The sequence below is a fragment of the Crotalus tigris genome, unplaced genomic scaffold (genome assembly GCF_016545835.1).
Source record: "Crotalus tigris isolate CLP2741 ecotype Arizona unplaced genomic scaffold, ASM1654583v1 scf7180000020347.5012614909:4044961, whole genome shotgun sequence".
NCBI lineage: Eukaryota > Metazoa > Chordata > Lepidosauria > Squamata > Viperidae > Crotalus > Crotalus tigris.
The window spans coordinates 2629216-2655849 of NW_024097978.1; the positions used below are offsets into that span (position 1 = coordinate 2629216).

A 26634-nucleotide genomic window follows, 5' to 3' on the forward strand; every position below is an offset into this window, starting at 1 on the left:
ATGCTAGACAGATAAAAAACAACAGTATTTTCTGTGAGATGTTTTTTTCCATCTTCATATGGGAAAACCACTGGTAAGTGGAAGCTGATACTCACTATGCAGTTGTTTCAATAAAGATGGTTCCTTTAATAATCATTTTAAAAAGCAATATTTGCATTGGTGCCTTCATGGTCACAAAATCCTCTTCATTGTTCTGAGAATTGTCCAACTATATGCCTATGGACTACTAATGCCCTGACTACAATAGGGTATATGAGTGTATATTTGTTTTATCACTTAAGCACATTTCATTGCTTCACTACAAATGGATTTAAATGGCTTTAATTTTGAATGGCTTCAAAAAAACCCATCCACATAATTTAAAATGGGCTGATAATCACATTGGGGAAAAAGCTGAAAAGGTAAGGTCAGCTTCCCTTCCCAAACATTTTGGTAGTACCAGCCCATTCTAGTATGCTCTAAGCAGTGGTTCTCAACCTTTTTAATGCCGTGACCCCCAACTGGTCGTAAGTTGAGGACTAAACAACCAGTCATAAGTCGAGGACTAAACCGGTCGTAAGTCGGGGACTATCCAACTGGTCGTAAGTCGAGGACTTTCCCTGCCTGGGAGCGCCGTGCATGCGTGGTGCCGCCCCCTGTGCCAGCCTAGGCATAGCTGGCAAGCGGCAGAGACGGAGCAGAGTGACCACCGGCTGGGCCACCAGCTGGCCCAGCCCAAGGGAGGTAAGGCACCCGCCGGGCCCCACGCGTGCCAGCAACCCTCCCTGCGCCCGCTGGCCTCCCACCTCCCACCCCTGGCCCTCTTTTACTTACATTTTTAGTAGTTGCTCAGCAGGAAGGGGTGGAAGCTTCCAGACAGCTCGCCTTCGCTGCAGACAACTTGCAGCGCCGTTTGCAGACGGGGCTTTTGGCGGGCTCAGCAGGGCAGAGACAGCCTGGACAATTCCTACTGGCTTTTGAAAACCAATAGAATTGGACTCTATTCAACAGAGTCTATTCTATTGGCTTTCAAAAGCACAGCTAAGGAAAAGGGGGAAAAATGGCGTTGTTTGGCGACCCCCGTGAAATAGTCGTTCGACCCCAAATGGGGTCGCGACCCACAGGTTGAGAACCACTGTTCTAGAGCTATAATGTATAGTTTTGGAATTCCTGATTTTAGTAGAAAATAAAGCTTTGAGTATTTTGGATTTTTTAAAAAAATAGATTTTGATAAAACAGATCAATAAATTTCTTCTTTTCTAGCTAGGAAACTAGCTCACTTGGAAAACTAACGAGAAGAGTTCAGTATGAATCAGAGTTCCTAAAAGCAATGATGCTAAATGCACAACTGCAAATAATTTCAGTGAGAAAAGAAACAGAAAACAGCAGAAGAACCTAAAATAACCACATGAAAAGCTCAGTGAAGATTTGAAAACTAACATACACAAAAAGGACATATATGTAGGGTACAGAAGGACAACCAAGTAGGACAGCATCTAGAACACAGGATCAGCACAGGGCTACATACAGATAGCTCAAAACTGTGGGAGTGGAATCTGGAAAGCCACAGTTCAGACTGCCATGAATAGCAAAATATATCTTTATATAAGTATATTCAAAATAAAAACGGATGGGAAGAATAAGACACATATAGAAGGTAAAAAGAGAGGCTACTTAATTTTATTTGGTAGGATTGAAGTTTGAAACTGATAGAATGTTGCATCTCAAGCTTCATTCTAGGCCCTGTACAATATATTTATAAATGACTGGGTGAAAGGCTAGAAAAGATAGTTATCAAATTTGTGGATAACACAAAAATAGGGGGATAGTGAACACATTAGAGAACCATGTCAAGATTCAGGAACAAGTTGGTAGAATGGGAAGAAACCAGCGAGATAAATTTCAGCAAAGACAAATGCACTTAAGTAGGAAATATCAAAGGCATCAGAATAGGACTGGTGATGATAACAGGAGCAGCCCAGGCAAAAAGGCTTGGAACATCACCAGCTGAACATAAATTAATAACATGAAACAGCTGTAGAAAAATAAATGAAGTTGTGGGCTGCATCAACAAGCTTATAGTATCAAGATCCACAAAAATCATTATTTTTCATTCTTTGTTAATATTGCATCCAGATTTAGAGGCTACATTTTAGGACATTTACAAATTGAACAGCTTGCTGAGGAAAGTCAAAGACGATAAGGAAACTAGGGGAAAAAACCCTACAAGGAATGATTTAAAGAATCAGGTATGTTTAGCTTGGAGAAGGGAAGACTGTGGGGAGACGTAACTGCCTTTGAATAGTTGAAAACTGTCATGTATGCTGCAGAGCAGAATTATTCAAACCATTGACTTAAATTATAGGGAAATAGAGCTTGATTGGACATTGGAAAGAAGTTTCTGACAGTCATTAGCAATAGCACTTATATACCGCTTCACAATGCTTTACAGCCCTCTCTAAATGGTTTACAGAATCAGCCTATTGACCCCCAACAATCTGGGTCTCCATTTTACCAACCTCGGAAGGATAGAAGGTTGAGTCAATGAGCCGGTGAGAATTGAACTGCTGGAGTAAGCAGTGAGTTAGCTTGCAGTACTGCATTCTAACCACTGCACCAGCACGGCTCAAAGTTGTTCAACAGTAAATCAGATGGTGGACACTTTTTCTTTCAAGGCATTTAAACAGAGGCTGAATGGCCATCTATTGGGAATGCAGTAACAGTAGATTCTTCCCCTGGATGGGGATCACCATCAATCTTACATTCAATGATGTTGCCTTGGCCTATCATAAAACATCCATTTACCAAAAGACAGATTGCTGAATGTCTCTATCCTCTAGCATTCCAGATGCCATTTACCATCTTAACTCACAGACAGATAGTATGCTTGAGATTGGTGCTTTGCAGCCTGCTAACTTCCATTTTTTAATTAAAAGAAGGTAAAAATAAAGTAAATTGGCACTTTAAAAACTTCAGTAGATTATGTGCTAAGCCAAAGTAAAACATTACAAATTAGTGCAGCGGTTCTCAATCTGTGGGTCGCGACCCCTTTGGGGGTCAAACAACCGTTTCACAGGGGTTGCCTAAGACCAGGGCTTTTTTTCTCATAGAACACTCAGAACAGGGTTCCGGCACCTATTTTTGATGGATTTTTTCAACTTTTCCATGAGCTGTGCTACTCCCTCTATTCTTTTTTTTTTTTTTAATTTTTATTCATAATACAATTAAAACAACAATGGACAAACATGACATTCCAGAGTGAATTTTTCTATCAGTTCCTATCATAGTACAAAAAATTTATACATTGTTCTTAACCTCTATATAAACCTCATCTTTTATACAATACAATTATATATACAATTATATGTACAGTTATGTATATCTTTTAATTCTACCATTAGTTTGAAGTCCGAGCAGTTCTTAATTCATACCAGCGGTAAAATTTGCCCCAGATTTCGAAGTATTCGTGTTCCGTTTTGTCTTTCATAATCATTGTAAGCCTGTCCATCTCAGCACATATTAGAATTTTATGCAGGATCTCTTCTTCCGTTGGGGTTTCCTTGTTCCTCCAATTTTGAGCAAAAACCAGCCTGGAAGCCGTTAAAATGTGTAGCATTAAATAAAATACGCCTTTGTCATGTTTTTGCGTAGTTAAACCTAATAGAAAGAGTTCTGGTTTTGGTTCTACCGCTTGCTCTAATATTTCTTCCAACCATATTTTAATCCTGTTCCAAAAATCACAAGCTCGCGTGCATTCCCACCACATATGATAGTAAGTTCCACTTTTCAAATTACATTTCCAACATTTAGGGGAGACATTGGTATACATTTTAGGCAATCTAGTGGGTGGGGCTACTCCCTCTATTCTATTGGCTTTCGAAAGCCAATAGAATAGACTCTATTGAATAGAACTCTTAATCTATTGGCTTTCGAAAGCTAATAGGAATTGTCAAGACCTGGTCGTTAATGGCTGTCTCTCCACTGCTGAGCACATCAAAAGACCCACATGCAAGTTGTCTGCAGCAAAGGTGAGTTTACAGGAACTTTGCACCTCTCCCTGCTGAGCAACTACGCCATCTAGTACTTGTAAGTAAAAGAGGACCAGGGGTGGGAGGTGGGGAGCAGCACTTAATTATGCCCTGCTGAAAAAGCGGAGTCCATGTGCCTCATGCTCACCTGTGTCAGCCAGGCTCTCTGTGTCGCGCTGCAGCATGGAGAGCCTGGCACTGAAGCACGGAAAACATGTGCACACCTGCCTCATGCTCACCTTGTGCGCCATCGGTATGCATTGCGGCTGCTGCTGTGGGAGCCACAGGGCCCGCTTGACACAGCAGGGCTGCGTGGAACAGGTGGCAGTGGAGGTGGTGCTGGCGGGGCAGTGGCAGGCGCTGGGTGCAAAGGTGGCACGCGTGGGGCGCAGCAGGTGGCTGACCTTCCTTGGGCTGGGCCAGCTGGTGGCCTAGCCGGTGCTGGACCTGTGCCGCCGCTGCCTCACCCTGTGTGCCTACATGGCCGCCCTGGAGCGCCTGGCTGCTGCTGCTGCCTCGGCCTGCCTGCCATCCGCACCCTCCCGCTGCCCCACACTGGTGTCTGGCTCGGCGACTGCAAGCTCTGCGCCATCGGTGTGGTGTGCGGCTGGTGCTGTGGGAGCCGCGGGGCCCAATTGACACAGCGGGGCTGCATGGGACAAGTGGCAGCGGAGGTGGTGCTGGCGGGGCAGCAGCGGGTGCTGGGTGCGAAGGTGGTGCCCACTACTTCGCCTCACCGCTTCCCCTTGCGCTGGGCCAAGAGGGTGGTGGGGCTGTGCGGAGCAAGCAAGGGAGCCTCCTTCCCTCCGAGCTTGGCGAGCGAGCTTCATCCTTTTCGCTCCCCTGGCGATGATTCTGTCTTTTAATGCCACTCGGGGAGAGGGACCAACCCCCGCCCCCACCTTTATTGCCACCGACTGAAGAAAGCGGCAGGTGAGAGCCGCCGCTTGCCTGGGGAAGCCGGCGCGCTTAAGAGACAGGTGGGCCGCCCGTTTGCTCGCTCGCACCAGCCTGCTTGCCCTTGCTTTACTTGGCAGCTAGAGAGGCTCGGGATTTTCATGGACTTCCGTCCCAGGTTCTCCTCCAACCTTTGTAGGCTGGCTGGGTCACCCAAGCCCCCCAGACTGCTTGTACCTAATCAATAACCTCCACAACAGAGGGTTGGAACTGGTCAAAAGTTCCGCATCTCCAAATCAATCCCCGATCGGACAGGGAGGGAGGGAGGGAGGAAGAGAGGGAGAGAAAGAGAGACAGAGAGAGAAAGAAAGAGGGAGAGAGAAGGAGAAAGAGAGAGCGAGAGAGAGGAGAGAGAAATAGAGGGAGAGAGAGAAAGAGGGAGAGACAGAGAAAGAGAGAGAGAGAGGAAGAGAGAGATTAAATTAGTAACATGGTTCTTAAGTGAATCTGGTTTCCCCACTAACTTTGCTAGTCAGAAAGTTGCAAAATTACAGTTATGAAGTAGCAACGAAAATAATTTTATGGTTGGGGGTTACCACAACATGAGGAACTGTATTAAAGGGTTGCAGCATTAGGAAGGTTGAGAACCACTGATGTAGTGCAATATCTGAATGACTGGGGCTCCTGCAATGCAATGTGATACCCAACTGCAATCCATGAATCATTATTGCATTCTAACTATGCAAGTTATCCACAACTTCTTACTTAGTCAATTGCTTTAGCTGATCTCTATTTTTCCCATATTCATTTGCTTAATTACCAGCATTCTTATTGTTTCAGGATATTTAATAATTAGTGTTCCTCTGAGTTTTGTGAATGTATTTCACCAATATCTCCAAATTCAAACAATATAATATACATTAAAAGGTTGTTGTGAATACATTTTAAGTAGAAAAGCAATATACAAAGGTTTATAAAGAAATACATAAAGTAACAGTGAGATTTGATCCATCTCTGGGAAGGTACTCATGGAAATGACTAGTGCCTTACTAAGTATGATAGGCATGGGATCATTTTAACTTCTATGAGAAGGACATCAGTGACACCAGTGTCAAAACTTGCCAGTAGTTCTCCAACTGGCCTCCACTTCAGCTCAATCCAATTCAAGCCTGACAGATCAAGAGTCTCATGCTCCTTGGGCCCTAATGGGCCAAATGTCCGTATACGAATGGCTGTAATTGGTGAAATCAAATACTGACCATCTACCTTTGAAGATTATTCTGAACCCCCATGTTTTTTTCTGGAGTAATGCATGTTTATTCTTGCTCTTCTCACTATTGTATCTTCCTTGTTTCTCATTATGATTTCATATTTTCTTGAAGCTGCCTGGAATGGAATTGGAGATTTATCTTGTTGGGCGATGTCATTAAACTCATAAAACAAGCCAACCAGGTGTAAGAGAAAAGTACAATTACAGCTGGCTGGCCAAAGGAATTAAAAATAATCACACTGTGTTCTCTAAGGTAAATTACTATTAAAGAAAACAAATATTTCTTAGTTGTTTTTCAATATAATTTATACCTTAGCTCAGGGGTCCATGGACCGGCACTGGTCCGTGGCATACCAGAAACCGGGCTGTGCAAATAAGAGAAACCCCATCTGCAGAATGCAGATAGCACATGAAACCATGTCGCCTCTGGTCTATGGAAAAACCTCTCTCCACAGAACTGGTTCCTAGTGCCCAATTGGCCAATTCTGGTCTGATAAAGAATATTTTCAATAAGAGTGAAGCAACAGGGAGTGCAAGTGAAATATAGTCTTCAACTTCTCCAAAATGGACATTCTAGCATGTACACGGAGACTACCATGTATTTTTAGGAAATGGGTTCATGTCTCTGTGTGCTCAAAGCACTGAAGAAAGACAGTGTGCCTTACTTAGGCTCAACCATTCTTAGAATTCCTTGAACATTGTCCATGATGGTTGGAACATATAGAACTTGTGGTCCAGTTATCTGGAGAGTACCAAGTTGCCTATTTGTAATGTAACAAAGCTCAACAAATCTGTATCTACAATGTAACAATCTTAACAAATGCAAAAGTGAGGAAGTATGGTTATATCTTCACAAACTAATTAAAATTCTATCCATTTAATGAACAAAAACATGTGTAATAAATTACATCAGAAAGTAGCAATGCTTTAATATAATGACCAATCCTGCTTGAACTTTGAATAAAATTATGGAGGATCTTTTGAATTAAATTTCATTTACTTCCTGTTCTCAGCAATACACACATACATAGACTTATACCCAGTGGTTTAACTGTATAAAACACAAGGAGGGATTGACTAAAATTGGCATCAAACAATTTTACAAGCCTGGAATTCAGCAAATTGTTAGTAGATTACAAATCAGGAGAACCCACGCCAAACATCTTTAAAATAAAAATTTTGAAAAAAAACTTTGGATATCATTAAAATGGCTCTTGTTGTAAAACCATTGTAAAATGGCTGCTAAGAGACTCTGGGTATTTAAAAAGGAAAGTAATTTGCTAATATAAGGTAAATATTACATCTGACTCTCAACACAAAATAACTAACTTGATCTTATATAATAAAACAGAAAATTAAGGAAGTTTTTTTCAGAGGTTTTTCTCTCCCTTTCCATCGGAATTTGTTTTTCTGATCACTCAACTGTATTATTCTATACATTACATTTTGGGGTGTTGGAAAACTAAGTATTTATAAACTAATCACTTCATGATCTGCTCTGGATTTTCCCTAGGAAACAGATTATCAAGCTGACTAATGTTTAGTTTCCCAAACCTTCCTTTTCATCTCATAACATTTTTACCCATTCTTCAGCAAACCTTAAACAATCCATTAATGTTTTGCTAGAGGAGTGGTTCTCAACCTTCCTAATGTCGTGACCCTTTAATACAGTTCCTCATGTTGTGGTGACCCCCAACCATAAAATTATTTTCGTTGTTGTTGTTGTGTTGTTGTTGTTATTATTATTACTATTATTATTATTATTATTGCCACTCTACAATGCCTTGGTAAGGCCATCCTTGGAATACTGCATCCAGCTTTGGTCACCACGATGTAAAAAAGATGTTGAGACTCTAGAAAGAGTACAGAGAAGAGCAACAAAGATGATTAGGGGACTGGAGGCTAAAACATATAATGAACGGTTGCTAGAATTGGGTATGTTTAATTTAACGAAGAGAAGGACAAGGGTGGACATGATAGCAGTATTCCAATATCTCAGGGGCTGCCATAAAGAAGAGGGAATCAAGCTATTTTCCAAAGCACCTGAAGGCAGGACAAGAAGCAATGGGTGGAATCTAATCACGGAGAGAAGGAACCTAGAACTAAGAAGAAATTTCCTGACAGAACAATTAACCAATGGAACAACCTGCCTCCAGAAGCAGTAAATTCTCCAACACTGGAAGTTTTTAAGAAGAGACTGGACAGCCATTTGTCCGAAATGGTGTAGGGTTTCCTGCCTGAGCAGGGGGTTGGACTAGATGACCTCCAAGGTCCCTTCCAACTTTACTATTACTATTATTATTATTATTATTATTATTGTTGTTGTTGTTGTTGTTGTTGTAATTTTGCAACCTTCTGACTAGCAAAGTTAGTGGGGAAACCAGATTCACTTAAGAACCATGTTACTAATTTAATCTCTCTCTCCCTCTTTCTTTCTCTCTCCCTCTCTTTCTCTCTCCGTCTCTCTTTCTCTCCCTCTCTTCCTTCCTCCCTCCCTCTCTGTCCCTCCCTCTCTGTCCGATCGCGGATCGATTTGGAGGTGCGGAACTTTTGACCAGTTCCGACCCTCTGTTGTGGAGGTTATTGAGTGGGTACAAGCAGTCTGGGAGGCGTTGCAGGCCAGGCGCTCCAGGGCGGCCATGTAGGCACACAGGGTGAGGCAGCGGCGGCACAGGTCCAGCACCGGCTAGGCCACTAGCTGGCCCAGCCCAAGGAAGGTCAGCCACCTGCTGTGCCCCACGCGTGCCACCTTCGCACCCAGTATCCACCGCTGCCCCGCCAGCACCACCTCCACCGCCGCCTGTCCCGTGCAGCCCTGCTGCGTTAAGCGGGCCCTGTGGTTCCCACAGCAGCAGCCGCAATGCACACCGATGGCGCATGAGGTGAGATGAGGCAGGTGTGCACATGTTTTCCGTGCTTCAGTGCCAAGCTGTACATGCTGCATGCGACACAGAGAGCCTGGCTGACACAGGTGAGCACAAGGCAGGAGTGCACATGGACTCTGCTTTTTCAGCAGGACATAATTAAGTGCTGCTCCCCACCTTCCACCACTGGTCCTCTTTTACTTACAAGTAGGAGATGGCATAGTTGCTCAGCAGGGAGGGGTGCAAAGTTCCTGCAAACTCGCCTTTGCTGCAGACAACTTGCATGTGGGTCTTTTGGTGCACTCAGCAGTGGAGAGACAGCCATTAACGACCAGACCTGGACAATTCCTATTGGCTTTCAAAAGCCAATAGATTAAGAGTTCTATTCAATAGAGTCTATGTCAGAATCCAATTATATTTCATCTCTAGTTATCAACTATAGAAAACACCATTTCTGCCTTCTCTGGATTCTGTCATACAATGAAGGGAAGGGAGTGAACAAAGGGGCTTTATGGCCCTCACTTCCTTTGGTACACTTCAAAGGAACTGGATGTGGATATCACCAAAAGGACTAACCATAACAATGGGGCTATTACCTTTCATGTAATCCTCTCTGAAGTCTCCATCCAGCCGGCAGTAAGGAAAAGGGGGTGGGAGTGTAATGCCTGAGACTGTCGCTGGAAGAAGGGGGTGATTGGGTGGGGCTACTGGGGAACCCCTTAAAACATTGAATGGGAGAGCTTGGACCCCAAGTCCTGTCTAGAATGCCTGCAACCATTTTCTCTTAATAAAGGATGCCTGTTGGAAGAATTATTCCAAGAGTTCTGTCTTCTTAAGGTGCAAAGTGGGGTGGGTCCCTACAGTCTATTCTATTGGCTTTCAAAAGCCAATAGAATAAAGGGAGTAGCACAGCTCATGGAAAAGTTGAAAAAAATCCATCAAAAATTATTGCCGGAACCCTGTTCTGAGCGTTCTATGAGAAAAAAAGCCCTGGTCTTAGGCAACCCCTGTGAAATGATCGTTCGACCCCCAAAGGGGTCGCGACCCACAGGTTGAGAACCACTGTGCTAGAGCATCAGCAAGTACTTTTCAGTATCCTAGAATGAAATTCATCTGGCTCTGGAAAATTAAACTCATTCAAATGTATATTCCTTTATCATGTTTCTACTTTTGGCTTCATTCCTACCCTTTCAATCCCTTTACAAACCACTTTTTTATCATGCCATGAAAACTGGTTCAAATGATAGTATGTCCAGGTCAGAACTTTATGCTGTACTAGGCCACACTTGGAACACAGTTCCAATCCCCACAATACAGAAAAGTTGCTGAGACCCTAAAAAGAATGCAGAGAAGATCAACTAAAATGAGCTATCAGGAACGGTTAAGGCAGGGGTCGGCAACCTGCAACAGTGAAAGAGCCACTTGGACCTGTTTCCCTCGCAAAAGAAAAAACTGGGAGCCGCAAAATGTGCACACGCATGTGTGCGTGCGTGCACGCACACAGAACACGGGACTTGATTAAAGAGTGGAGCTTAAGGTGAGACCTGCGCCGGCCCTACCCCCCATCCAGCTCTGGTATGGACGGCTCTGCCGTCCTGGCTTCTCCTCCCTTTGGAAAAGACTGCTCTCCCCCTGCCCTGTGCTCTCCCTCTCTGGGACTTTCTTCTTTCTGCCTTTTGGCGCGAAGGTTCCAAGGCAGTGGAGGAGACTGACGGGGAGAAAGAACTGCTGCAGTGAATCTTCCAAGGCAGCAGCCGACGGCCACTCGGGCTCGCCTATCTCAGACTGCTGCGGGAGGCTGGAGTTGAGGCTTCTGGCTCCGAGGCTCACTCTCGGAGGGGTGCTCAGAAAAGAGAGGATGGGAAGTGGGAGAAAGGACGTCTACCAGCTCTCTGGGGTTCTTTTGCTGGGAGGGTGAGGAAGCAGCAGTTCTGCTCCGTGGGAGGTGGGAGAAGACGGCCTCTCCTTCAAACTTTGCCAAGTGACTCCAAGAGCGAAGCGAGCTCCGAGTCCCCGGAATGTCAACTTTGCGAAAGAGGGAGGTGATGATGGGATTAAAATAAAATTGGGGGGGGGAGGTTGAGGAAACCCAGCAAACACTTACATCAGAGCGCCAGCAAGAAAGGCAAGATTAGGGAGAGGAAGAAAGCTTTCGGGACTTGTGCACAGACATAGCTGACTCCTCCTCGTCTCCTGCCATTGCTGCATCTCCTGTGGAGATGTGTTGCATCTCTCTGTGTCTCTGCCATTCAAAGCCATCCTGCAGCTCAATTCTTGAAGCGATTTCAATCAGCCCCTTCATTGCTAAGAGTCCCCGTGGAAGTCAATGGAGATCCGCAGCAACTCGAAAAGCCAGCCGCAGCACCTCCAAGTCCATTGATTTTACTGGCTCAGCGGCCCGGGGACGGGCAGGAACCGATGCCCCCGCCACGCGCTGGGCCTGCCGCCTGGCCCGGGGAGATGCGAGGCCGGCTCAGCGGCCCGGGGACAGCCAGAAACCGATGCCCCTGCTGCCTGCCGCCCGGCCCAGGGAGACGCGAGGCCAGCTCAGCGGCCCGGGGACAGCCAGAAACCGATGCCCCTGCCAGCCACCACTGCCACCTGGCCCGGAAAGACGCAAGCCGGCTCAGCGGCCCGGGGAGGGGCAGGAACTGATGCCCCCGCTGGCCACTGCCCCTGCTGGGCCTACCTTCCGGCCTGGGGAGGGGCAGAAACTGATGCCCCTGCCTGCTGCCAGCTCCACCAGGCCTGCCGCCCAGCCCGAGGCCAGCTCGGCTGCCCCTCCACCTGTGCAGGTAAGACCCCTCTCTCCCCCCTCCACTCACCCTCCATCTCTGGCTCTGCTGCTGTTTGGCCAACCAGGGCCGCAGCTTGTGGGAGGGCTGGCCTGCTCAACGGAGGCTCTGCTGGGCTGCTGTCAGCATGGATCCCGGGGCTTCCCCGTGTGGCTCTCCAGCCACATGCAGCTTGGACCGGGCAGCCCTAGAAAGGCCCTTCTCCCAGGGGGCAGGGCACCCGGCTGCAGGGCCAATCAGGAGCTCTGCAAGGGGGCAAATCTGCATGAGAGAGAGAGAGAGAGAGAGAGAGAGAGAGAGAGAGAAGGGAAGCACAAGTGCCTCTCTGTCTGTCTGTCTCTCTCTGAAAATGGCGGAGGAGGCTCCGGAGCCGCAGGAGGTGGCTCAAAGAGCCACATGCGGCTCTGGAGCTGCGGGTTGCCGACCCGTGGGTTAAGGGAACTAGGTATGTCTAGCCCAGGGGTAGGCAACCTTGGCTCTTTTATGACTCGTGGACTTCAACTCCCAGAATTTCTGAGCCAGCATAGCTGGGAGTTGAAGTCCACGAGTCATAAAACAGCCAAGGTTGCCTACCCCTGGGCTAGCCTAATGAAAAGAAATGGAAACAAAATAACAAGAGTTGGAAAGGACCTTGGAGGTCATCTAATCCAACTCCCTGCAGAGCAGGAGATCCGTGTACCATTCCAAGTGGCTGTCAAGTCTCTTCTTAAAATCCTCCAGTGATGGAGCACCCACAACTTCCGAATGCAACCCATTCCACTGGTTTATTGTTTTCACTAGTTCAAGCTTGCTTCTCTCCTTGATTAGTTTCCCTCCATTGTTTCTTATCTTGCCTTCTGGTGCTTTGGAAAATAGGTTGACCCCCTCTTCTCTGTGAAAGAATTAGGAGTGACATGATAGCTGTCTTCCAGTACATGAGAAGCTGTCATAGAGAAGTGTGTGAGTGTGTTTGTGTGTGTGTGTGGGGGGGTCACCTTATTCTCCAAAATTCCTGAGGGTGGGACAAGAAACAATGGGTGAAAGCTTGTTAAAGATAGATCCAATGTGAAACTAAGGATAAACTTCCTGACAATGAGAACAATTAAATACTGGAAGAGTTTGCCTCTTAGGTGCTCCATCACTGGAAATGTTCATGAAAGGATTGGACATTCATTTATCTGGGATAGTATAAGGACTTCTACCATGGGCAGGGGATTGGACTAGAAGACCTCCAGTCCTATAACTCTAAAACTACAACTTCTAAAATGTCTAAATCTTTCTATAGTGCACAAGCCTGAGATTCAGGTTTTCATCTTAAGTTCAGAAATGATTTTAAAAGGCTCTTGATCAAACTACCATGCTATGGCCAAACACTCCACTGAAGATGTTACCTAGCCTGGTAACGAAACATTTGGAAAGCAACCCACAAGCTTGGAGAATGAACCTTCATCCTCACACTTCTAATAATGTTTGAGGTTCAGTCCATTTCATATCAGTAATGTACCATATCATTTAGATCAGTGATGGAGAACCTTATAATAATAATAACAACAATAACAACAACTTTATTGTCACTTTGAATGTACACCAATCGGCATACATCAAAATGAAATTTCATTGCATACAGCTCTCAAAGGGTCACCACCTCCGATATACACTCCTTGTTCGTGGCCAGCTCAAGTTTCAGATCATCCATTTTAGTCTCAAGGGAGCGAACGATGGCAAACAGGACAGATAGAAACAGAGCTCTACGTGGATTAGCCCTCAAATTAGCTTGTATTCCTGCATAACAATCTCACCTCCTTTCCTTTTTCTGATCCTGACTGTTCCACCTTTTCCTTAAAGAGGCCTTGCTTCTTTTTGCCCCTGGAGCACGCTGTCACCGCCACCAAAAGTCTCTTCTCTTCCTCTGGGCCTGCCGACAGCCTCATTGTTCCTTCGCTCCATAAGCCCCGGGTCCTCTCCTCCTCTGCCTCCTTTGGAAACAGTCCTGATTTGCAATAGAATCCGTCGCTGGGCCAGCAGTCAGATCTTCTGCTGGCAGAACAATTTCAAACCACGTCAATGACTTTTAAGTCTAACCAACAGTTCCGAAACAGCTAGAAACTCGCCATGCCAGCAAAGATTGTCGGTCATATATTACCTTAGTTCCACCACGTTACTCAAACACATCAAAACCTTCCTGATCATGTGGCCCATATCCCTTAATATTCCTCCAAAAACTGGCCCCACCCCCATTCCACCCCCTGCCCTGCCCCAGCTCCGCCCCCCCACCCCACCTGCCTGCAGGGCCATTCATCGCCTCCGGGGACTGCAGATCGACCAGCAGTGCCATGACAGTCATGCCCTCTGCCCACACCCCGCAGCATCAACTGTGCGCAATGGGGCGTGAAGGCAGAGTCTTGTCTATGCTGCCTGGCTGCCATGTCCTTGGCTGCACTGCTCCGTGTGGGCCATGTTCGGGGGCGACTCTCCTTCAGGGGGGCTGCTGGTGAGGAGGGGGTCACGGGGGGAGGCAAGGCTGGGGCAATGGCACGTGTGCCCACAGAGAGGGCTCCGAGTGCCGCCTCTGGCACCGTGCCATAGGTTCGCAACCACTGACTTAGATAATGAAGACCTTGGTCCTGAAAATCAAATCAGTCCCATCAAGAAACAGTGTAACAAGTACTATTTCTTTTCCAAGCCATATCCATTGACTAGAAAGATGGATATAGGAAATGCTTTTAAGCTTTCAGGATTTTGATTGTACTTCTTTGATGGTTGTTTGCAGCTATTCCTTCATATGTGGTTACAAGGAAGAAATAATTGTCAGCAGACTTGATAAATCTTAAAAGTTGCCCTATTAAATCTATGAATCTTTTTCCCTGGCATAGAAGATATTTATAATTGTGTTTTCTTTTCTTTTCTTGAAAGTATAATAAAGAAAACAAAAGTCCTTCCTGTTCCTTCTATTTCTCTCTCAAACACACTCCCATAGCATTCTTTCAACCTGTAAGTGATGGAAACAGAATTCTAGTTTTTTTCCCACAGAAGCACAACACTGCTGTCATAGCTGGCAATCATGCTGGGAATATAGATTGGAAATAGGGACAATAGATGCCATTCTGGAAAATTAAAGCTTATACTTCTCATTTCTGTTCTCATACTGTTTATTTTTTACATTATGCAGTAACTTTTCTCTTAAATAGTTCCCTTTAAAATGTTATGTATATTATTTATATAATTATAGATTAGGACAAAGGAGATTTTTCCTAGGACAGTGAATGTGTTTTCTGACATCTACATCTTCTACAAAAGAAAAAGTCCCACCATCCTTAAATGTCCCACAATTTGATGAAGGCACATAGTTTTAAGCAAAATATGCAATTCTTTGATTCTTCTCTCCCTACTGACAGATTTATACAGACAAGAAAAATTACTCTGATTTTATAATAAATCAAATGTTCCAAAATAGGAATGGATTGAGAAAAACAAATTGCTCACCAATAAATATTGCAAAATGAAAATGGCTCCATATACACATTTGTTTCGTAAACTTGGGAGTCACCCCGTTCACGCTCGCATGAACAACACCCACTTGGAGAGCCCCTTCATATTCCTAGAGAAAACATACTTCTCTGGACGTTTAAATTTCATGAAAATTTTTGCATCGTTGTATTTTTAGTGTTTCAATATAAAAGAAAAGAAAGCTGGTGTATTCGTATAAAGTTAAAAGTGTATCTCAAATGTTTTGCTGGTTTAATGTCTAACATTCACATTCTATTTCACATTTGTTAGAATCTGTTCTCGACTTTAATCGCTCATCTAGAATATCCTATAAACTTTGTACTATCGAGACCTACAGGTCTCTCTTTTAAGCTGGTTACACGGTTACAAATCTCGTTCAAATGTAGAAACTGGAGCGGGAAGCAAGTCCTTCCCAGGCACCTGAAAAAGGCGGCGCGGGAACCCGAGAAAACCCGCTTCAGCAAAGCTCGCCAGGCCCTTCCACCGGCGTAAACCGCCCGAGAGGCCCTTCCACCTACCCACTCTTTTCCATCAGGGCGGAGCCAGCACCGTTCAAGGGCGGGGCGGATGAGGCTGGCCGGCTAGGTTTATGCGGCCCAGGCGCTCTTCGGCGGTCACTCCGGCAAGCGGTCGGTGAAGAGGGGGGCGGCCTAACAAGCGTTCTCCAGCCGGGCTTCCCACTTGCTTGCAGCGCACACGTGGCAGACTCTCCTTCTCTATCTGCCGCCCCCCCCCACCTGCCCGGAGATCGACAGTAGCCCAAGAAAAGACCGCGGACAGGCACCACCATGAGCAAAGGGGTGAGGAAAATAAAAGGACGGGGTCGGGCTTGGGGCCGGGGAACACCGCGGGAATTCGGTAGCGTCTGTTAGCCGGAAGGCGGTAATAGCATGGACCTCGGCGGTACGAACTGCCATAGCACCGCCTGTTGCTAGAAAGGAAGTTTCTTTCCTTTAATGGTACCGACGACCAGGGCAACCCCCGCCTGCTCGGCCGCTGAACGGGCGCGGTTTTTTTCTGAAGATGGATGGCCCGCTGCCGCGATCCTTCCCGTCCAGCACCGTTTGCACCGAGGAGAGGCGCTGCCATGGAGACTGAAAAGGCGAAGGCTTAAAAGCGCCGCCCTAACAAACTAGACCTGAGAATGTGCCCCAAACACGAGGTTCTCGTAGAAGCGGAACAGGATCTTGCTGTGGGGCGGATAATTCCACCCTCGGCGGCTCGCGATGAGCAAACAGGCTGCCGGAGAGCGAAGCAGCGAATCGCTGGTGGGAAGGGGGCGGGCGGGCCGGCCAGCCGACGATCTCCGGAAAGGCGTTCGAGAAATTCCGTAGCGATATCCTCTCTTTTCTTGGTTTTAATCGGTGGAGAGCCTCGCGAATGTGCCAGTCAGAATGGCGCGCCTAAGGCTGCGAGAATCGAATTATTCTCCGAATTCCGGAGCGGAGGGTTCGTGTTAGTTTTTGGAAAGACCTGTTTAAAAAAATAGAAATCCCACAGGTTGCAAACTGTTCTCTGAGTTATATATAGGAGCTTCGATAAAGTAATGTCCCGGAGACATTAAGTAATTATCATCCCTGTAGGAGAGTTTCGTTTTGGCCTTTGAAATGCATGCCATTCGGCCCGCAGCCTCCCCGTTTTGTCCGGTTAATCTTTTCTGTTCCCGTTCCTTCTTCGGTTTAATGTGTTAATTGGCGGTTACCTATTTGTTAATTTAGCCGTTTAGTGTTGTGACATGAAGTAACTGAAAATATGCGGGCACACATCACATTCGTCTTTTGTTTAGTCAGGAATGCCCATAGGGAGAAATTTTACTTCCTTCGCTTGAATAGCTTTTAAAAGGCATAACTTTCTAACCATGAAATTAGAAGACTTAGTCGTGACTCAGAAAAGTGAAAAAGATAAGCAGGCCGGTTCAGACATGATATAATAAGAGCTTTTCTGTATTGGACCTAACAATTTCTAACCAACCTTCCAATCCGAAAAGGGGAGTGAACCATCAGTGTGATTTTTAAAACGATGAAGACCGATGGTTGGCTTGATTAAAAAAAATGGTAACTTGATTTTCTTAAACTTGTTGCTTGGAAGTATTTCTTGTACTTCAGTTGTCTCCTGAAGAGGAGATTAGGTGAAAACGTACTAGCCGAGTCTGCCATTTTGTCTGTTCATTCAGTTGTGGAAATCTGGATGCTTTTTAATCAGTCCTAAATGAAAAATGTACTGGCTTAATTATGCCTCCAGTTTTTGTCTGTAGCATCATGGATTTAGACCTGAATGTGGGCTATGTCTATGTGTTTTGGGGGTTGGTGTTTTTTACCCCTGCTTCTAAATAAATGTCCTTGCCCCAGTCTCTTAGGATACTTTCTTGGTCTAAAGATTGGCCCAAGGTAGTCTAATCAGTTTATTCCAACAGGACACTCCATAGGCTGTTCCAGATAGCACAAACCAAAGGTTCTTCCTTGTGTTAATGCTGAAATCATGCTTGTATACTTGAATATTAGAATCTTGTTAGAGCAGCTTTCTATTTCTGCTGAGGCCTTGAGGGCCTAGATCTGCCAGGATGATTGCTGTTTAGAATGGTTCATTCAGTAGGGCAGGTGGAAACGAGAGGCTGTTGCCACATTGTGGAAACTTCTATAAAATCCTGTGGTTTGATGCAACAGCTTGCTTCATTTTCAAATGAGTATGTGCTTGTTTCAGACAGAATGGTACTGTTATTTTTGATGCCTTTTTGGTGAAAGTTCAGAGCATTAAAGAATCACAGATAAAGCCTGATCGTGTAATTAAATAAACTAAGCTGCTTGACTGTTAGGAATTTTTGTAGGTTTTCAGAGAACTGCAATTTCAGAAGCATAAGAATCATTTAGTGTTTTTTTTAGGCTTTTAGCCTCTTTGCTTTCCCAGTCTGGTTTCTTAATAGTAATTTTATTAAATATAATAATTAAAAAGATAAAAGCTAATATAAACTAAAAAAAGAAAATAAAAAAACGGAATGTGCAGAAAAAAACAAATGGAAGAAAAATTACAATATAGTAAAGTAAAAGAAAAGTACAATGGAAGTATTTACATAAGTATAAACAATTTTAGTAACTTATCTTCTCTTAAACTATTTAAGCAATTATTTTTTCTTGTATCTCATTTTTTATCTGTAAACAAATTCTTAAAATCTCATTGTTCAAGTCTTAGTTAGCAAAAGTCCATTAAGCATTACTAGAAATAACAACATATCTGTTTTAGCCTTGATCAAATAAACCAACTTTGTATTCCTTTTTTTAGTTTTAACATTTGTGCTCAATCCTTTTAAATAATGTCCTAGAACTTTTTTTTTTCATTTTTCTTTGCCAGTTCTCACAAAATTCTTCAAAACTTTAACCAGTCTCTCTTGTAAATCCAATGTAGGAAAGTTGTCCAGATTGCTTTTGTAGTTTATTATTTTTATATCCCATTTAATTAAGACAGTTTCATTTGTTCATCTTTATCTGTATTATTTTTTAGCCTATCATTTTTAAATCCACGTTTCATATCAGTCTTTAGTTCATTCTATCTAACCTTCAAAGTCCCATCCTATCAATTTTTAAAAAGGATTCTTGTAATTAATTAATCCCAAAATCTTATTTCAAATCTATCTGGATGATTAATCTGTTTGTAACTTTCCAGAAAAAAATGTTCTAATTACCCTTTCACTGCTTATCCCTCCCCCCCCCAAATTAAACCTTAAACCTGCATTTAAAATTTCTTTCACGATAGTTTGAAGGAGACTCACTGAGAGGTACAAAACATGTCATTCCAAAGGTTCCAAATAACTGAAGAGCAGTTAATAAGCAATTTCCAAAAGTGATTAGAAAAAGAGGTATGCAAACCTAATGTCCATAAAGCCATCAACCATGGTTAGGGCGTCCCATCATTTCGCAGTCACCCCACAGAGACTACTGTCTTCCAGTCACATCATGACGAGTAAGTTGTGGATGATCTCAAGTGTCATGAGAAGAATTCTAAAGAGTTGGTGGTTCTTCATTCCACCACAGATGGTAGCTCTCCTCTCAGCAGAACCAAAAGTCCATTTTCAGTATAGTTCTGAAGATATACCAAATTTTGTAGGATTTACTGCCTCAAAATAATGTTGAGGATTATAGTTTTATGCAGTTATGCTGTGTTGAGGAAACAATGGTAATGGCCAAGGATTGATTAAATCCAGCCATTTGCTGGATTGATTAAAATTCTACCACCAATATTTTTGTACCACAGTGCTGAATGGCAAAGGCTGGAAAGATTTCGGTAGAGATGTTTGCCTATAAAATTCTTAAAATATTTATAAAATATTTCTAGCTGTATGATTCTAGCACTACATTAGCAATTGGTAGCTTTCCGAGGGGTGAGGCGGGGGTGGAATTAGTTAATAGTTAAGGCTTTGGGAACATAGGTTTTGAACTAGCTTCACTTCTGCAACATCTAGATTTCTTGATTCATTGCAATGCGCAGCTATGGAGTTGTATCTTTATTGGAAGAAATGTAAGAGCTTCTTTTGAATGCTCTGTTGCTTCTCTGGTAAAATACAGAGCCGAGAGTCTGTAGTTTGGGAATTCTTGTTAGCACTGACTTCGCTAAGCAAATCGCAGAGGGATCTTTGATTCAGATGACTCATATTTGGATTTCAAATAAAGAGTAGCAACCATGCTATACTAAAGACTCAGATGAATGTGTTTCAACACTACAGAAATGGAAAAGTACTTGAACCTATCTTGTTGCTCTTTGAGCAGGGTAGATCCTTGGGTTTGGCTCTTACGTAAGCAGCAATTCAAGTATAGTTGCAAGGCATAACTTTCCCGCACAGATGATTACCGTAAATGTAAATGGGAACCTTCCCATCTAATTGGGGTTATGGATGTTAGCCAGTAATTTTTTTTCCTTCTTTAGTGCGCTATTTTGGTTTTAACTATATGTAGTTGAGCTATGTTAGAGGAAACTCTTATGTGCTTGACATATGCATGAACTGCCCTCCCCTTTTGTAACTAAAATCTCTTTGTAGCAAAGTATTTTATAGGATTGGGGAGAAAACAAAACAGTTGTGTTAATGCAGTGTTTCTCAACCTTGACAATTTTAAGGCATGTGGACTTCAACTCCCAGAATTCCACAGCCAGCATTGCTGGCTGTGGAATTCTGGGAGTTGAAGTCCACATGCCTTAAAATTGTCAAGGTTGAGAAATACTGTGTTAATGGAACATAAAAATCAAAGAAGTGGTGGTTGTAAAATCATACATATTTTAGGAATTCATTCAAATGTATATCTTTGTGGTTTAAAAAATGGTAAAGAATTTTCTAGCATCTAGACATAGTGCCCTTTTTAGGATTTCCAACAACTTCTCCCTCCCACAAGTCCTGAGAGAAATATTTCATATCCATGATGATCCTGTAACATACTGAAGTATGCAGAAAAGCTCTCGTAACATCATCAGAGTTGTTCATTTCCATCTAAAAAATCAGAATGATCTTGGAAGCTTTTGCACAGAATCAAAAAATGATTGATCTGGAAATGGAATCCAGAAAACATTGTGCCCAGAATACCATCAAGCACTTCTAGGACATAGAATTTAATTCAGAAGGAAAGAGTTTTTTCCAGAGATCTCCCTAACATACCGTTCTGCCTTGAACAAATTTTGCACATTCCCAGTTAAAAGGGGTTTAATTTTTATAAGTCTGATCAGGCCAGCCAAGCATGGTTGGGGCAGAGATGTATCCAAAACATCTTGCAGCCTGAGATGGATTACACTAATCTATACAAGTGCTGTTATATGAACTAAAATAGGTAGGAGAGGCATAGGATAAATGTACAGAATCATCTTTGCCCTTCTAGTTTTTCCAATTAAAAGACACTTTTTGCAACACCTGATTTCAGGAGTGCTTCCAGTCCATATCTTGAGATAGGCCTTGGTTCATATTCGTTTTTGTTTTTTGCAGGATTCAGTGAAAGTTTAATTGCTGCATTTGGGCATGAAATAACAAGACCGTAGTCAAGGTGTTTGTGCTGTAAATTGTTCCTACATTTCACTCTCCACAGAAGTTTAAAGATAATGCCTTGTACCAAGGGATCATTTTTACCAGGGGAATAGACTTCCACAGCTGTGTTCTCTTTACATTGACTGTAGCTATTGTCTCATATAAGCCACATTTGTTAAAGCACAGTGCACAATGTATAAAAATCTGGATTGCACACAATAAAAACGAATTTTGAATGTACGTGTTTTATAAGCATATAAGTGAAAAATGGCTGCCTTAAACCCCTATTTTTGTTCATAAACCCTCCAAATGGAAAATGAACATTTGAAACAGGAAAAAATGTTATTTGACGCGGGGGAGGGGAGCTCCCATTGTGTCCCTTGACCTGCTCCCCTGCGAGAAATTATAAGTAGAAATTGTTAAGCTGTTCCCTGGCAGTGTTGGTGTTGGTGTACTAGTCAAATCAAAGGAAGAACGCCCCAGATACCTTTTGTGCTTTTCGGTATGTATTGTGTTGCAAATGGAGAGCTACTGCTATAGCAGTAGCATGAGAAGGGGAGCTGTGGCCCGAAGGAATGAAGGGAAAGAAGCAAATGAAGGAAGACACACCTTACCTGAAGCCCTCATAGAAGAGAAAATTTGTCACATAAGTACTAGTTCCATCCTAGCCAATCTAGGTGTGGCTCCTAGCCTAGAAATATTGCATGCTTCTGGTTCACTGGAGCACAGGAGTGGCCTTTCATTGTAGCTACTGATCCTTTGCTGAGAATATAATTTATACCTGAAAAATGCCACTTCAGGCAACACAGGAAAGAGAAGTGGTATGAGCTTTGAACAGAAGTTTGTCCATCTTCAAAAAGAACTTGGCGTACTCTGGGAAGGAGGAATGAACATTGGACTACTGTGGGGTGATGCAATTGCACAAAGCCACATTGGAGTGGGTTTTTTTTTCTCTTCTGGTTAAAGGGATTAATTTTCTGGCATTACAATTCTGTGAAATGTGTCAGAGGTTTAATACAATTTTACTTCAGTTTCTTCCATACTGGTCTTGGGAACTCCAAGAGCTTTAAAAAAAGGCTGCATGTGGACAGTGGCTGCTAATACTCATTCTAAAAAATAGGTAGAAGCAGAAGATACAATAAATACAAATGCTTCTTTTTGAGTGAAATTACAGTATCATTATATTAGAACGTCCTGAAGTAGAAAATTGTAAATACTGTATAAAGACACCATTTGTGAGGTGGTTGCTGAACTGCTCAGAATAACACCTTCTCAGGTTGTAAAGGACTTTGTAATATAAAACCTGGTGTTTTCAATTGTGCTTGAAACTGAAGATTGTAGCAGGTGCGGTGGAGCCTGTTGGGGTATGCATGTAATGGAAAATTAAATCATCTTTTGAATTGGAGCCAACCATTGTGCCCCAGAAATTCTGCCAAATCATTTTAGATGAGCCATGGTTTGGCAGAATCAAAACTCGGAATGTTTCAGCTGTACAGAGAGGTTCGGGAGAAGCAATATCTGGATGGTGCAAGTGGATTAGACTGGCACGTATCACCCCTGCTTCCTTCAGCAACTGCCAGAGTGGCATATTCTACTAGCTCACCTGTACTGCTCTCTGCCTTTCCCAGCTCCTTCCTTTCCCTCCTCGGTTGTTGCCACTGCCACCATCTGCAGTGTCCCAGTGGGCACATTCTATTGAACCCATGTCCTCATCTTCTCGACACTTCTTTCCCTCCCCTCAGCTGCTATCACCAATGGGTTGTGCTCTTCCTTCTCAAACCAGTTCTTTCCAGAACAGTTGCTTTTCAGACCATGCCTGGAGCAAAACAGCTCTTCTCTTGTTCTATACATGAACCAAAGTACCTCAAATATGCATGTTTTTGTTCAGGCACACCCCCTCAAACAAGTTGTTTCAGGCAGAATTTTGCACATCCCTACTTTCCAGTCTGTACCTGTAAGTGGCTTTCAACCTCATGTCAGGAGTATGCCTCTCTGTTCCAAGGAAATCACTTATTTTTGGTTTTGAAACCATTAAAAAATTGTGCTTGTTGGCAACCAAACATAGGGGTAGAAAAAGGATGTTTTCTATTCACATCAAGCTTGATGCCTGGTGACTTCATAGACACCTTAATGTATTTTTCAGAGCTGCGATAGGAAGGTGATTTGCCTGTCTTCTTCTAGGATGTTTTTTTTAACTTCCTACTCTATCTTATAGCATTTGGATTGATTCTCTGGTCTCTAGTCCAAACCAGGGCTCTGTGATAGTTCAGATGCAAGCATAAAAAGAGGTGTTGAAGCTTAGAGCTCCTATCTGCAACTCTTTAAAGAAGAATCTTCTTTCCTGGGTTCTCCTGGTTGCCTATGCAACTGCTGTACAATCATGGAAAAAGACATGGCTACTTTCAAGCCAGGCAGCCAAGAGATGCAGTGTAACTTTGCTGAGGGATAGTAGAGGTATGCAGCCTGTTTTGCAGTCCCAAAGACTTGGTTGCCAAATACTAGAATGGAAGAAAATGCTAGCTCATTTTCCTGTAAAGTCATTTTTGTGATCTTTGTAAGCCAAAAAATGGGGCTTTTTGCAGGAAAAAAAGTTCAGCCCCCAGAGTGAAAGAAAGTTACCTGTCTCTGAAGTAAATCATGGTATGCCTAAAAGATCCAATTAAAAGAGATTAATATTGGCTCAGATTGGATAAAAGATCTCTTTTTGTTCTCAGGTTTGCAATATCCAGTTGCTTTATCATTGTACACTAGCCTTCTGACTGAATGTTAACCTTTGATCTTGGCTTCTCAAGCAGCAGTATCCTCTAGGCCAGGGGTAGGCAACCTTGGCTCTTTTATGACTCGTGGACTTCAACTTCCAGAATTCCTGAGCCAGCATGGCTCAGCTTGGAAACCTCTCCCTTTCCCCTTAGCATGGCTGGCTCAGGAATTCTGGCAGTTGAAGTCCATGAGTCATAAAAGAGCCAAGATTGCCTACCCCTGCTCTAGGGACATGCCATACTTGGAATATGAAAAAGTAAAGGTGATTTGCAGGGAGGCTGGCACCACCTTTTTTAGTTGCCATTTGACCTTAGAGAATGCATGCTTGAAATAAGGAGGCACTGTCAACATAGCCATCCCCCTCCGAAATACCTTCTCTGCTCTTGGTTTGGAATGCTGCACATCCCTCCTCTGTGCCCTGCATACATCACTACTTCAAAAAAAAAAAAAAGTATCTGTAACTTTTTTTTCTTCCAGTCTTTAGGGGAAAATTTCATTGTCCATGAATTACCATATGAAAGTAATTGTTCTGCAAGTGTTGCTGAGGTTAGAGAACAGTAGCGTTTCTAACTCTCGAGATGCTGTTTTTGTGACGTCATTATAATAACAGAATAGATTCCCAGGGACTTTGTTCTGCTATCCTCTCTGCTCTTATTTTCTTCAGATTGAAAGAGTAGCCCTCCTATAACTCCCCCCTCAGTTTTTGGTTTGGGCACATTGTTAATTTTGCAAATCATAAAATGTGGAAGAGTTCTTGACATCTTTAAAACTTTCGTAATATCTATTTTATTGAAATACAGCTTGGCTGGGTGTGTAATATTGTTTTGCATAGCTGAGTTACAGCACTACCATCATGTTTGCATAAGTAAATGTTTTGACTGTACTTCTAAAATTACATGTATGGGCAGACTTTGCCATTTGGGTGAATATATCCACATGACTAAGCGCATCCTTTAATATTGAAGATCTTAATTAGCAAATGTACTGTGGGTCTGGTAATTAAGCAACTTGTTTGCTGGATTTTATTAAATACTTGGATCAATTTCCCTTCCTCATATACAATCATGGACTAATGTTTGTTTGAGTACTAAATCCTGGCTGCAGGCATCCTAATCCCTGTTCTGCCCAGGCTTGATCTTAATTGGAGGAATTATTTGCATATTTACCAGAAACTAGTGGATTAAATAAGACCTTATCCTCCTGATTAATTGTGTCCAGTACACTGCCCTGTTGCAGATTGAGTTGCCTAGTAAGGAAGTAGGTAAGTGCTACTCCAATGCTGCATCTAAATTAAATATCAGCATATACTGAAACAGAATATTTTGTATAGATCTGAAGCCTCCTTGCTAGAGAGTCTATTGGAAGCAATGGTTCAGCCATGATATTACACAAAGGACTTAGATTCAGGACAGTAGTTCTTGTAGTTCAGGGGAATTTGTGTTCTGAAGAGGTGAGGAGAAGGAAGAGAATTGGGAGCACTGAAATAACAATTATGGATTGTGCTCCCTTTTAAATTGAAATATGTATGTGGGGGGGGGGAATAAAGTGATTCTGACTGAAACAGTTTCCTGTGCCCTTACCTGACGATAATCTAAAGTAATCTAAAAAATTTTTGCTTGTATTTAAAATAAGCAGTTGGGATAGCAGAAATGCCATTCATCCGAAGAATGTAGACCAGCGGTTCTCAACCTGTGGGTCGTGAACCTTTTGGGGGTCGAATGACCCTTTCACATCGGAAAACACATATTTCCGCTCCGCATCCGTCTCCGCACGGCCTCCTCTGCCATTTGCAGAGAGAGAGAGAGGCACTTTCGCTTCCCTTCTCTCTCTCAGGCAGACTTACCTCCTGCAGGGCTCCTGATTGGCCCTGTGCCTGGGTGCCCCACCCCCTGGGAGAAGCACGGCCAGGGCCTCGTGGCCTTGGAGCCGCCCGGGGAAGCCCCAGGATCCCTGCTGGGAGTGGCCTCTTGGAGGCTCCGCTGAGCGGGCCAGCCCTCCCGCAAGCCGCAGCCCAAGGGAGACCAGCCCCTGCGATCCCCAGCCAGCCCGACCATTGGACCCTCTGGCCTGGAAGGCGCGCTGGAGTCCAGGCTGCTGGGAAGGGAGATTCAGCAAAGGTAGGAGAGGAGAACCACCTCCTGGGGCCCAGCGCTGGCGGCGGCTTCCTTGCCATCCTCTTCCTCTTCCCCTTCTTCCTCCTACTGCCCCCAAAGCGGCTTGGGTGGGCGCTGGGAGGAAGAGGGGTGCCTGGGGGGGAGCAGCTGGGCTGGCGGAGGGGCTGGCGGACCACACGGCACCAGCCCCCACTGCGGCTCCATCGATGGACGGAGGACGAGGCCGGGCAGCGTGGGGGTGGCGGGGACCCCTGATGATGCAGCAGTGGCCGGGTCTGCCACCGCAGCCGCTGCCTTCCGTCCTGCTCCCCCTCCCCACCCGTTCAGCTGAGGACGTGGCGGAGGTCGTGGCGGAGGTCGGGCTGGGGGCGGTGGGGACCCCTGACAATGCTTCCATAAGAGGGAGAGAGAAACAGAGGAAAAGACAGGAAAGAGAGAGAGAGAGA

The 26634-nt window shown here is 44.0% G+C and overlaps 2 protein-coding genes across 4 annotated transcripts in view; one reads left to right on the forward strand and one right to left on the reverse strand.

Moving 5' to 3' along the window:
* LOC120318647 overlaps positions 1-16110 on the reverse strand; it is a 47235-nt gene extending 31125 nt beyond the window's left edge. The window contains exons 1-3 of one of the 3 annotated variants that reach the window (XM_039366526.1): positions 15838-16110; positions 13612-13846; positions 5446-6290 (exon numbers count right to left, since the gene is read on the reverse strand). In XM_039366526.1, coding sequence (XP_039222460.1) covers positions 6180-6290; positions 13612-13846; positions 15838-16109 — 618 coding nt within the window. In that variant the 5' untranslated portion in view covers position 16110 and the 3' untranslated portion in view covers positions 5446-6179. Of the gene's footprint in view, positions 1-5445; positions 6291-13611; positions 13850-15837 lie in introns of those variants that run through there. The other 2 variants (XM_039366525.1, XM_039366527.1) reach the window with 2 other exon arrangements.
* Positions 15978-26634, forward strand: part of ATP1A1 (ATPase Na+/K+ transporting subunit alpha 1) — a 29446-nt gene continuing 18789 nt past the window's right edge. The window contains exon 1 of the mRNA XM_039366519.1: positions 15978-16119. Within this exon, the coding sequence (XP_039222453.1) occupies positions 16108-16119 (12 nt within the window). The 5' untranslated portion in view covers positions 15978-16107. The remainder of the gene's footprint in view (positions 16120-26634) is intronic.